General features: G+C 42.4%; 1 protein-coding gene across 1 annotated transcript; it reads right to left on the bottom strand.

Moving 5' to 3' along the window:
* Positions 1 to 329: 329 nt before the first annotated feature.
* LOC133126889 (polymeric immunoglobulin receptor-like) lies at positions 330 to 8,791 on the bottom strand. The gene is made up of 8 exons (XM_061239352.1): positions 8,719 to 8,791; positions 6,233 to 6,556; positions 5,537 to 5,837; positions 4,933 to 5,027; positions 4,685 to 4,737; positions 4,154 to 4,243; positions 3,894 to 3,950; positions 330 to 563 (listed from the first exon to the last, which is right to left on the bottom strand). The coding sequence occupies exons 1-8, from the start codon at positions 8,771 to 8,773 to the stop codon at positions 549 to 551; spliced, it is 990 nt and encodes a 329-aa protein (XP_061095336.1). The 5' UTR covers positions 8,774 to 8,791; the 3' UTR covers positions 330 to 548.
* Between the last annotated feature and the right edge of the window lie 3,707 nt (positions 8,792 to 12,498).

The following is a 12,498-nucleotide window of genomic DNA, read 5'->3' as shown; positions in this document are numbered from 1 at the left end:
GGTCAGTTTGACCGAAATCAAACATATGGGTGAATATCACATATTTTTACGCTTCCCTGTGGAGCAGGCAGCTTTACAGTCAGGAAATCTCTGATTGACTGAATTCGATATCAACCACTGAGCGTATTTTAAGTATAGATATCCACTGCGTGTTGTAAAAATAGATCACCACTGAGCGTGTTGTAAATATTGATATCCACTGCGTGTTGCCCTTTCAATGCGTCTAGAGTTATAATATACAAAAAGACATTAATACATTACATCTGTGTTTTTATTTTTGAGCCAGTCAAGTGCATCATTTTTTTTATTTTCATGTAAAGATCTGAACATTTCCAATCCAATGCAGAGGACAGCAGTACGCAATCACGTAAGGAAACTGAAAGTGTATGTTTCGACCTACAGCAGCAGAGTCAAACATTTGTAAAGGGGTAGGGACTGTATTTGATCCTCCTGTTCTTCATGTTCAGCACCATTGAACTGTAGTATAAATTCCGGGCGTCTTCCCTTGTGCTTGAAGCGAGAATTCCTGTTGGGACGGTACTCTTTCGTCACGTTGCTGCCCCCTATTGAACGGACAGGGAACATTCACGCAAAGATATCAAGATAATTGGGTCTAATACGAACATGCTTCAGCGCAACCAACAAAAGGTGCAATAAACAACAGGATTAGGAATGTTTGCTAATATATGAGGAAGTGAAATGCAAGTTCCGCAGGTCGCAGCACAGGGCTTTAAGATATGTACCCCATAGCATTTTGGGTGTTGATATTTGGCTGAAGAGCAAGATTGCAAATTATTTTGCCCATAATTCACTTAATCCATAATCCCCAACAGGCTGCTAATTACTACCAAATTAACACCCAATGGCATTTAATCAGTCAGATCACCTATTTCTATACTGTGTGATTCTTTTAGAAAGCCCACACTGTTTAAATGTAATAAATATTGGCAGTATAGGACTCCTGGTCTGTGTGAAATTAAAGTATCAGCGGAATAAGAGGAGGGTTTTGAGATGGAGTTTGCTGTGCAAGAACTTCCTGTTTCACTGAAGCTTCAGGAACTAAACTGCACAGTTTAAAAACAGCAGTGATTATTTTTTAGCAAACTAAAATAGTAGTTCTGAACCCTTTACCGGAGCCACTCTGCATGTGATCATTGAAATAAAAGAGAAAGAGAGAAATCTTGGGGCAGAGAAGTAAAGATGCGGTAAGACAGTAGTTTCTGTTCCTTATTACTGTCAGGCGGACTAAAGCTGGAATACCCTTTAATACACTGTTGCACACTGTCAGTGAGCGGGTGAAGTGGCGTTCCTCTGCTGGTGGTGCCAAAATTACGACCTTCCGCAACAACACACAATTCTATTCCAGTGGGCCATAGTCCCTTCTCTGCACCTTGTTAGGGCAGGAAGGGCTGACAAGGGAAGACCATCTGTTCTCCTGTCAATCACTCTGTCTCAGTCCTCTCAGGGTTCAGTCACTGGAATGAATTAAGCGTGGGATGTTTCATGACAAAGCAGGTTTTGGGTATATTCATTCATTCATTCATTCATTCATTATCCTAACCCACTTATCCTGAACAGGCTAGCAGGGGGCTGGAGCCTATCCCAGCATGCATTGGGTGAAAGGCAGGAATACACCCGGGACAGGTCACCAGTCCATCGCAGGGCACACACACCATTCACTCACACACTTATACCTATGGCCAATTTAGACTCTCCAATCAGCCTAACCTGCATGTCTTTGGACTGTGGGAGGAAACTGGAGTACCCGGAGGAAACCAATGAAGACACGGGGAGAAAATACAAACTCCACACAGAGAGGCCCCAGCTGACGGGGATATCAAACCCAGGACCTCCTTGCTGTGAGGCGGCAGTGCTACCCACTGCACCACTATTTTGCTTGTTTCAGTGCAAATGGTGCAATGGTCTAATTTCCACAGAAGTATACCTAGGACTTGGTCACTATACAGGAACCGAGGGAGAACTGTGGAAATCTGCCCCCATGGAGCCACATGTCTCCATCTCTTGACCAGCACCCACCACCTGGAGAGTAATGTTTCTAATTCCAAATTGACTTTTTTGATGGAGATCAAAGGCCTACAATCTGAGCGGGTCTGTAGCCAGACCTCCATGCACACCGAGTGTATAGCTTCTATGCACAGAGTGTCTGAAGCCGGACCCTCATATATAGCCTTTGTTACCAGGTATAACTTTTAAGACTGTGATTTGGTTTTATTTATATTTAATTTTTTATTGAATGTGATTAAGTAAGTATCCTGCCAGGTAAAATAAATTGTTATACTCGATTTGTCCCTTACTGACAGTCAATGTTACACAGGGAATGCGGTCTAAGGAGGATGTAAATTTATGCTTAATGTATCACGGTTTATTGCACCCGTAGACCTCTGACAGTAAATCACTTGCCTCTGTGTGGTAGTTCATTCATATCAAGAACAGTCGTAGCTAATGTTGGTCTTCTTGGGTCCCTGAGCTGCAATCAGCTATACCCAAAAGTAGCTATTCCTGCGACCTCTCAAATGACTGCAGATATCTGGCCAGCTCGTAAGACATTCACGTAACGTGCGATGTGACATGCAGCGGACCAGCAGAGGACTGTTCAGTGAGTACATCTCAGTACCGGATTCCTGTCGCAATCAAGTCTAAATTATAAATAAGACATCAACCAAAGGTTGTTATATCTGACTCCATTTGAATAATAATTTAAGTTAGTTATCTACCGTGTTTACTTACTAATCTACTAAGGTTAGATCAGGATTGGGTAATACTAACATTCTAACCCTGTGTTCATGTTTACCTTACGTTTCTTGTGCATGTCATTTACTAATTTACCACAAACTCTTGCCTGCTGTCTTTGTACTTTTGCCCCGCGGAGCGGACTTTGGTCTCCCGCTGACAGCTTTCCTGGTTATGGACTTTTTGCACGGTGTACCAATTTTGAGACTGCCTTCTCCCTCGGTACTGTACTTTGGTTTTTGCTGGATTATACCTGTATGAACTTTGCTTGTTTTTCAACTACGCTCATTGGACATTCCCTTAATAAAGCCCTGATGGGACTTTATCACATCTTTGTTGTCTGAGTCGTGCATTTTGGGTCCAACCCCCCACGCACCCGTCTCAATCATATTAGCACTCAATTCTTATTTAATATCAACTATGGTCTAGAAATGGCATCATAGGTATTAAGACTATTTTAAAAAGACTCTTAACACTTAGATATTGGTGCTGCAATAAATAATCAGCCGAAGAAACTTCCGAAAAATCAGCTGTAAATTCAGGAAACCATACCTTTGTTTTCTGCCTGGCAACTGAGCTGTAAATCACATGATCGCCAGGGCAAGCACACACAATACTTCAGTAACAAAAAATACTTCAGGAACTAATTAAAATAATAATAATACTGAGAGGTATCGTTTCCACGTTTAAGCACTCTCTGGGCCAACCGCAGTGTGATTAGCTGGTGTTTAAACCTATGAGAACCCTTGACCACAGAAATGAATTAAAACAGCTCATCCTTTATTCACGGATTACATTACATTATTGGCATTTGGCAGACTCTCTTATCCAGGGTGACATACAGTTGATTAGACTAAGCAGGAGACAATCTTCCCCTGGAGCAATGCAGGGTTAAGGGCCTTGTTCAAGGGCCCAACAGCTGTGCGGATCTTAGTGTGGCTACACTGGGATTAGAGCCACCAACCTTGTGTTTCCCATTCCTTTACCTTAACCACTACGCTACAGGCCACCCCATTTACAATAGCGGTTCCAGTTTAATGCAGTGGAGGTTTAAACTCCAGCTAAGCACACTACAGTTGACCCTCTGTGTCTGATATCTGCTGGCTGTGTAACTGACTCTGAGATATGATGAACAATCTCACCTGTCGATGCGGGATGACTGAGCTGTACAGGACCTCATCTGCATGGTTTTCAGATGTCTGGGACAGTAAAGGGAAACATGTTTCTGTTACTCACCACGGTGAGGGGAGTTACAGCAGTTCGATTTCACTTCAGTCAATTCAAATTCAAGTTCAAAACAAAGGATCTCTTATGATCTGTATGAATAAGAGAACGGACAACAGATTGTGATTTTCTGCAAATGCACTTTATAAATGTGTGTGAAATCCAGCCACTACCCAACCTGTGACAGATGTGGACTTATTGTGTGTGGTGATGACTGTGTGTTGGTGAACACTGTGCTGTACGTCACTTCATCTTCAGAGTCTGCAGTCTGCCAGGGGAGAGACACAATGTTGAACTCATAACAGCCAGACACTGAGTGTGGCTGAAAGTATTCAATTTAAGATTTTTCTGAATGTAGTTTAGTATGGTAAGTGCAGCATTCTGTATATTAATTTCTTACACATGAATAAAGAACTATCATACTTTACTGAAGCAGTAATTCCTTCTACACGGCTACACCCCCACAGTTCATTTTGCAATTCTGTGTTTTGTGGATTGGGCAATATTTTCATTGATGTTTGATTGACTTTGACTGACATTGACTGACAGAGTGACAATGACTGAGATTGACTGACACTCACTCACACTGACTGACATTGACACTCACTGACACTGACTGAAACTGACTGACATTGACACTCACTGACATTGACCACACTCACTGACACTCAGCCTTCTCTGCAGAGTGCAGAGTGTAAAACGGCCGTACCGTCAGCTCATTGCTCCGGTCCTCTCTTGCTCCTGTGTGAGTCTGGACTCCCTCTGTAAGGAGACACAGGATGAACTGTGATAAGAGAGTGTGATCATGACAGAGCTGAGAGCCCCCTATGAGACCCCTACTGCCTGTGAAACTCCTGTGCTCAGTGTACTGCACTTCACTAATGCTGTGCTGACTGCTCCTACATACAGCACCCACACTATTCTTTCACACTCAGCGTACTTCATGTGGATACTCACTGTGTCTCTTACGCAGCTTCCAGGTAACCGTGGCAACAGCTGCCACCAGCAACAGCATCCCTAGTGCCATCAGGATGATTGTGAGATCTGAAGGACTGAACGGCAGCAACAGGGTGTGTGAAATTTTCTGCCCATTTGAAATGCCCAAATGACACAGGAGTCTCTCTCAGTACTGCAGCCTTCTCCATCAGTTCAGAAGAGCACAGACAAGCACAAACATGCACAGAGAGAACTGCTGGACTCCAGAAACAGGGAGTGGAGAAAAAGGAAATGGAAGCACTAGGGGTCATGTGGGACACCAAGTACATGCAGCATGTACCATATCCCAGCATGCACTGGGCCATGTGCTGCTGATAAGTGCTGGAGAGGCCTGGTTATCTGGACTTTAGTGAGCACGGCTGCAGGAGGAAGCCTCACTGACTTTGAGACAGGGGGGATTTTGAGACACATTTGTTAGGAAAAGTACCTACTTTAATAAAAAACTAAACACACTTTACACTTTACATGTTACTATTGTTATTGCTGTTGTTTTCATACTAAACTTCTTGATTTAAAAAGAAACCGATTTTAATATTGTACTGTCTTTCCATCATGAATACCGAACCTTTTATTGGTTGTTGTGAGGTGAACAGGGATCTGTAGTTCTCCAGCAGCACACCAATACCAGCCTGCGTCCTCCATGTTCAGCTCCCTCATCATCACAGTGAAGACCTTTTTAGAGCGGTCATTTTTCATCTCTGATCTTCCATATAAAATAGATTCACCAAAATTCATTTCCACACAGGAGCCCTTTATGCTGCACCACTTCTTCATGCTGCTCGGTTCATTATAGTGACATGGCACACTGACATGGCCCCCTTCCACACCGGCCACCTCTTGCTTCTCAACCCAGAGTCCAGGAGGCCCTGAACACCACAGAATAAACACAAAAATATACAACATTCATTGATACACAAACAAACTATGTCACTAACAGATCAAAGCAAAGAACTGTCATATTGGTACTGACTTGGATACAGACTGGGAATTGCAAAATAATGCAATTAAAGCACCACCCTGGTGGAAGTCCAAATACACCAATAGTTCTGCAGTGAAGCAATGACATGCCTGGACTTTTACATGTTCTGGAAGAATTCAATACTGCTAGCATAAGAGGTAGGATCACTCATTTACCCACAGTGCAACAGTCTGCAGTAGAAAGTTCTGTGCAGCGTACGATTGGATAACACTGGAATAGTGAAGATGCCCTTATTAAGAGGAAGCAGGTCTCACTGAGTGCAGTGTGCTGCAGCCATCTTACCTGCAGTGACTGACAGGTGCAGACGTGCTCCCTTATCTGGAGCATGCTGGATCTCTACAGCACACCAGTAATATCCAGAGTCCCAGGTTGTCAGCATTGTCATGTTAACAGTGAAGACATGATGGGTGGGGTCATCAGTGATTGATGTTTCACCTTTAACTGTTGGAGAGTCAGTGCGTACTACAGTTTCACACTTATTCCTGTCTGAACCATGACACCAGTATTTCACATGATTTTCATATTCTCTATCATAGGGACATGGGATGGTGACAGATCTTCCTCTCTGTACAGCTACTCTACTCACTGTGTACATGCCGTCAGCATCTGCAGAGAGAAACACACACATCATCAGTGTGGGTGTATTTTACAGAGCACAGTGTGATGCAGTCTGTAGGGCAGCTGACTCTCAGGCTAAGTGTCAACCCTCCTGTGTGTTTAGGGTTCAATCCTCTGCACCCAACCATTTTGATCTGTTCCCTTCTTCTCTCTCCTGTTTGAATAAATGCTAAATGTCTGAATTTATATAGCACCTTCATTCACCCATTTTCACCCACTCATACACACACTCACACACCAACGGCGATTGGCTGCCATTCAAGGTACCAAGGGGGTTTGTCTTGCTCAGGGACACTTTGCTCTAACCGCCTGAGCCAATGCCGCCACAATAATATACAGAGGGAAAAATCACTAATACTCTAATTCATTCTAATACACCATAACAAAAGACATAACCAACACACTGCATCGAGGTAAAATATGGTCTAACACACCAATGCATTTTATGATGTCTTTGTATGAAATTAAAGTGTCTGATTGTCAAAACCAAGGCATTCCTGGAGACTACAATACAATATAATTTTATTTTTACATAAGAGGAATAAAAGTCTTTCACTGGAGTTCATTTAAAAATGTTTCTCTATTTCCTGAGATCATGGACTTTTAAAAATGATACAAACGCATTATACAATGAAAACAATGATGTTTGAGAAGAACATGCTCTCTGGATGGCAGTACCATCACAGGTGGAGACTTAAAAGCAACAATTTGTGAGGGGGAGCTCCAGAAAATACTGTGTCCCAATGAGCACACAAAGATGTGCATTTCGTCCACGATTTCAGTTCTCTTTATTTTAGCAGAGCTACAAACAGCATTGTTTCCTGTGGTTAATACCCTCTGCTCAGCACAGTGAAGGACATTGTACTGTGGGGACATTTTAATGTTGGGCTGAAGCCATTTCTGTGGAAACATTCACACTTACAGAACAAAATAATATCAACTTCTCTTTTTAGCAAAACTCAGAGCCATTCTAATCATGCACTATGTGAAGTGTGAAAAAATCATATTGCAACCGCTTCTTGGGTTCAACATCACACACAAAGCTATGGGACATGTTCACGCTTTAATTGTGTTTAGACATTTGTATTTGTACTTCTCAGCTCTTAACGCTTGTGTTGTCTTCAGGGTCAAAAATGATTCACCACTATGTTGAATAGCAGACAAAAAACCCCATTATGATCTTTTTTCAACTTGAAATTTGATGACAAAGTTTGTGATGAGTGACAGGTTTTTTCTTCATGCAAAATAGAATTCAGTTAATTAAAAGTCAATTAAGCTGCTTTAACGGTTCATGGGTTTAGTGAAGGCATTTTTGACCCTTAGGCCAAGGGGAGTATACACAATGTGAAGACTACACAAGGGTTAAAGCAGAACTGCTGCTCACAGGATATTAAAATAAAAAAATCCTGTGAACAGCAGTTCTGCAGAAAGAAATGCCTTGTTAATCAGAGAGGTCTGAGGAGAAAGGCCTGACTGGTCAATACTTACAGGGAGGTGACAGTGATGTAAATAAGCGCACATTACAACAGTGATACGCAGAAGAGCATCTCTGGACACACAACGCATCAAACCTCTAAATGGATAGGCTACAGCTGCGAACGACCACTCAGTCTAAAAAATAATCATCAATCAATACCTAATAAAGTGCTCACTGAGTGTACATATAATCAGAATAGAACTAATGAACTCAAATCGACCATCGCTACATACTTAGAATTTATGCACTTCAACCCTTTTTTTTTTTCTTTTTTTTTCTGAAAACTCTAGACACTGTGGTGTGTGAAAAACCCAGGAGATAAGCAGTTTCTGAGATATTCTAACCACCCTGTCTGGCGCCAACAACCATTCTCCGGTCAAAATCACTTTTCTTCCTCATTCTGACATTTTGTTTGAAAAACAGCTGAACATCTACAACAGCTGCATTTAGTTGCTGCCACATGATTGGCTGATTAAATAGTTGCATTAACAAGCTGGCGTACAGGTCTACCTAATAAAGTGCTCACAGAGTGTATTCTAATCACTTTAGTCCAATTATTTATTATGTAAACTACATACTTCAGTATTACTCATTCATTCAAGTTCATGGCACAGACAGTCTCTCTGCTACAATGCTCCAGAGTTCATTATACAGTGTGAGAAACGAGTCCTACCTGGCAGCACAGAGGGGAAGAGGATGGAGAGGAAGAGTATCAGAGTGAGAGCCATATGTGCCTGATGGGTGTGTGTGTCTGTTAGAGACTCCAGCTCCCTTTAGCGTGAGTATCACTTCCTGTTCCTCTCAGTCCCCACCTCTTTGGTCCCTCGTACTCTGTAGCCTGTGCTCTCTCAGTGGCCAGAGAAGGATAACTATCATTACCATTTACTAAATATTTATGCATTATACTGTGAACAAACAGGATTTATGGTAAATGGCAGGCATTTATATAGCGCTGTACAATTGATGTTTCTCCATTCACCCATTCAGACACACACTCACACACGACACACCGACGGCGATTGGCTGCCATGCAAGGCCCAGACCAGCTCGTCAGGAGCATTTTGGGGGTTAGGTGTCTTGCTTAGGGACACTTCAACACAGCCCGGGCGGGGGATCGAACCGGCAAGCCTCCGACTGCCAGATGACTGCTCTTACTGTCTGAGCCATGTCTCCCTGGCAGTAAGAGCTTACAGTGATTCATACAGTTACATACGATTTATACAGATTTTCCACAAATCAAATGGCATTTTATTGGTAATACTGTTGTTTTCAATGATATTTTTTTGGAAGTGTACAGGTAATTTGTAATATAATTTGTTAGCACTACTGGGAAATTGTGTTTGGAATGCTTTGGGGTTTTTTTAATCGCCGAGGAAAAATGTGATCGTTCTAATCTGTCCAGCAGAGGGAGATAGTTCCTTTTCAAGTTAGGAAAATGATGGTGTCTTTTCTTGTCCAGCATGGAAAAGCAGAGTCAAACATTTGAAATGGGGTCACTGGCTGTATTTGATGCTGAAATAGGAATCCTCAGATTCCACAGATTGCTAAACATTCGGGCCTCTTCCTTTGGGTTTATGGACAAAATTCCTGTTGGGACGACACTCTTTCGTCACGTTGCTGCCCCCTACTGAACAGACAGGGAACATTCACGCAAAGGTATCAGGATAATTGGGGTTCCAATACGAGCACGCTTGAGCACAACTAGAAAAGGTTAAACGAAAAACAGGAATAGGAATGTTTATCAATATAAGAGGGATTAAAAAATAAATGCAAGTTCCACAAGTGGAAGCACATGGCTTTAATAAGTATCCCATAACATTTTGGGTGCTGATATTTCATGATCAATGAAACATATTTCGTATATAAATCAACAGTAATTCCAGCAAAACGTACCTGTGTTTTCTGCCCGGCAACTGAGCTGTAAATCACATCACTATCTGCTGCAGAACGGTGAGACGAGTGTGTGGTCTGTACAGAACAGGACATGCACACACAATATTTCAGTAACTCAAAAAATAACATGACAGAGAGTTACGCAAACATTTCCCATTACATATTGTCTGGGTGAACTGCAGTGGGATTAGCTGGAGGTTAATCCTCAATACCACAAAAATGCATTAAAACTCGAACAGTTAATCGTTAACAGATTTGGATAAATGTTCCTGAGTTCTGTGAAGGTTTAGACTGCAGCTACAAAACACACTGGAATTGATCCTGTGTTTTGTGTGTGTAAAATAAAGATGCAAATTGTGGTTAAACGACTCAAAGGGGGAATATATATATATAAATATGTTCTCATTTCACAGTGTGCCACTTTAAATTCTGATATTTACTGGCTGTGTAGTTGACTCTGAGATATGATGAACAATCTCACCTGTAGATTTTTCAGGACGACTGAGCTGTACAGGACCTCATCTGCAGGGTTTTCAGAAGGCTGGGACAGTAAAGGGGAACATGTTTCTGTTACTGACCATGGTTAGGGGGTCGGCTCAATTTAATTCAGTCAATTCAAGTACATAATGTGAAAAATGCCCCATTGAGGATTATTCCATTAATCGATACATAAACCATTTAATCCCAAAAAAAATTTTATGAATTAATTTAATGTCATTTCATTGCCTGACTGAACAGAAAGTGGAACTGGCCCCAACCCTGTCCATGCTACCAGAGCACAGGAGAACACACTAAATAAACTCACAAGTAAACATTCTGGACCATTTTCCCTCAAAATAAATGCTTGTTTTCAGAGCAGGATAATATTTTAGCATTTAGCGCCTGTGAGTTCCTCTCCACTATCATAGCCCATTGCTGCTCAGTGACTTCCTGTTTTGAGTTTACATTACGTCACATGACAATCATTTACAGACGCTGTTTTCCAGAGTGGCGAATCGTGGAGAATATCAGTTACTCTCAGGAATACAGAAAAGTGGTATCACCACATACGCACAAAGGCGCATTTATCATCTCTTATAATCAAGTGTAATATTTGCCAATCAACCTACTTGTATTTTAACAAAATAAAGTATGATTTCTAAGAAATACAGGATCTCTAAGAGGATGGGATGAGACTGAATATTAACAATACGATTCTCTGCAAAGGCACTTTATAAATGTGTGAGAAATCCCAGAGTGCTGCTGCTGGACATCTCCAACCAGAAACTGAGTGTGGCTGAAAGTATTCAACTTTCTGAATGTAGTTTCGTTTGATAAGTGCAGGGTTTCTGTATGTATGAATAAAGAACTATCACACTTTACTGTTGCAGTCATTTCTTCTCCATGACCACACCCCCACAATCACTGTATGTCCTTCTCCATTCTGCAGTTCTGTGTTTTGCGGATCCGCTCAAATTTTGATTGACGTTTGATTGATATTGACTGATACTGACTGAAATTGACTGACACTGACTGTCAATGACTGACATTGACTGACACTCACTGACATTCACTGTCACTGACTGACATTGACTGACACTGATTGACATTGACCACACTCACTGACACTCACTGACATTGACCTTCAGCCTTCTCGGCAGAGTGCAGAGTGTAAAACGGCCGTACCGTCAGCTCGTTGCTCCTGTCCTCTCTTGCTCCTGTGCGAGGCTGGACTCCCTCTGTAAGGAGACACAGGATGAGCTGTGATAAGAGAGTGTGATCATGACAGAGCTGAGAGCCCCCCTATGAGACCCCTACTGCCTGTGAAACTCCTGTGCTCAGTGTACTGCACTTCACTAATGCTGTGCTGACTGCTCCTACATACAGCACCCACACTATTCTTTCACACTCAGTGTACTTCATGTGGATACTCACTGTGTCTCTTACACAGCTTCCAGGTAACCGTGGCAACAGCTGCCACCAGCAACAGCATCCCTAGTGCAATCAGGAAGATTGTGAGATCTGAAGGACTGAACAGCAGCAACAGGGTGTGTGAAATTTTCTGCCCATTTGAAATGCTCAAATGACACAGGAGTCTCTCTGAGTACTGCAGCCTTCTCCATCAGTTCAGAAGAGCACAGACAAGCACAAACATGCACAGAGAGAACTGTTGAGGCTCATGATGAGGCTCGTTTTGAGTTCCTTACGTGTGGTGACTGTGGTAGTTGTAGTTTTCTGAGTGACAGTGAGGTGAACAGGGATCTGTAGTTTTCCAGCAGCACACCAATACCAGCCTGTGTCCTCCATGTTGAGCTCCCTCACCGTCACAGTGAAGACCTTTTTAGAGCGGTCATCTTTCATCTCTGATCTTCCAGATTCACCAGAATTCACTTCCAGACAGGAGCCCTTTATCCTGCACCACTTCTTCGTGCTGCTCGGTTCATTATAGTGACACGGCACACTGACATGGCCCCCTTCCACACCGGCCACCTCCTGCTGCTCAACCCAGAGTCCAGGAGGCCCTGAACGCCACAGAATACAGACCAAAATGTTTTGAATTGCATCACTTAACCCTCTGAAA

Source organism: Conger conger, chromosome 4, assembly GCF_963514075.1.
Source record: "Conger conger chromosome 4, fConCon1.1, whole genome shotgun sequence".
Classification (NCBI taxonomy): domain Eukaryota; kingdom Metazoa; phylum Chordata; class Actinopteri; order Anguilliformes; family Congridae; genus Conger; species Conger conger.
The sequence above is the reverse complement of the archived record's forward strand: the minus strand, read 5'-3'. Positions and strand labels throughout refer to the sequence as shown.

Bases quoted from the DNA above. Each gene is read 5' to 3' on its own strand.
- LOC133126889 (XM_061239352.1), bottom strand. From the start codon at position 8,773: ATGGCTCTCACTCTGATACTCTTCCTCTCCATCCTCTTCCCCTCTGTG. The intron at 6,557-8,718 runs GTAGGACTCGTT...TTCTCTCTGCAG, and splicing joins CTTCCCCTCTGTGCTGCCAG to ATGCTGACGGCATGTACACA. The intron at 4,244-4,684 runs GTACGGCCGTTT...CTCCCCTGGCAG, and splicing joins ACCGGAGCAATGAGCTGACG to ACTGCAGACTCTGAAGATGA.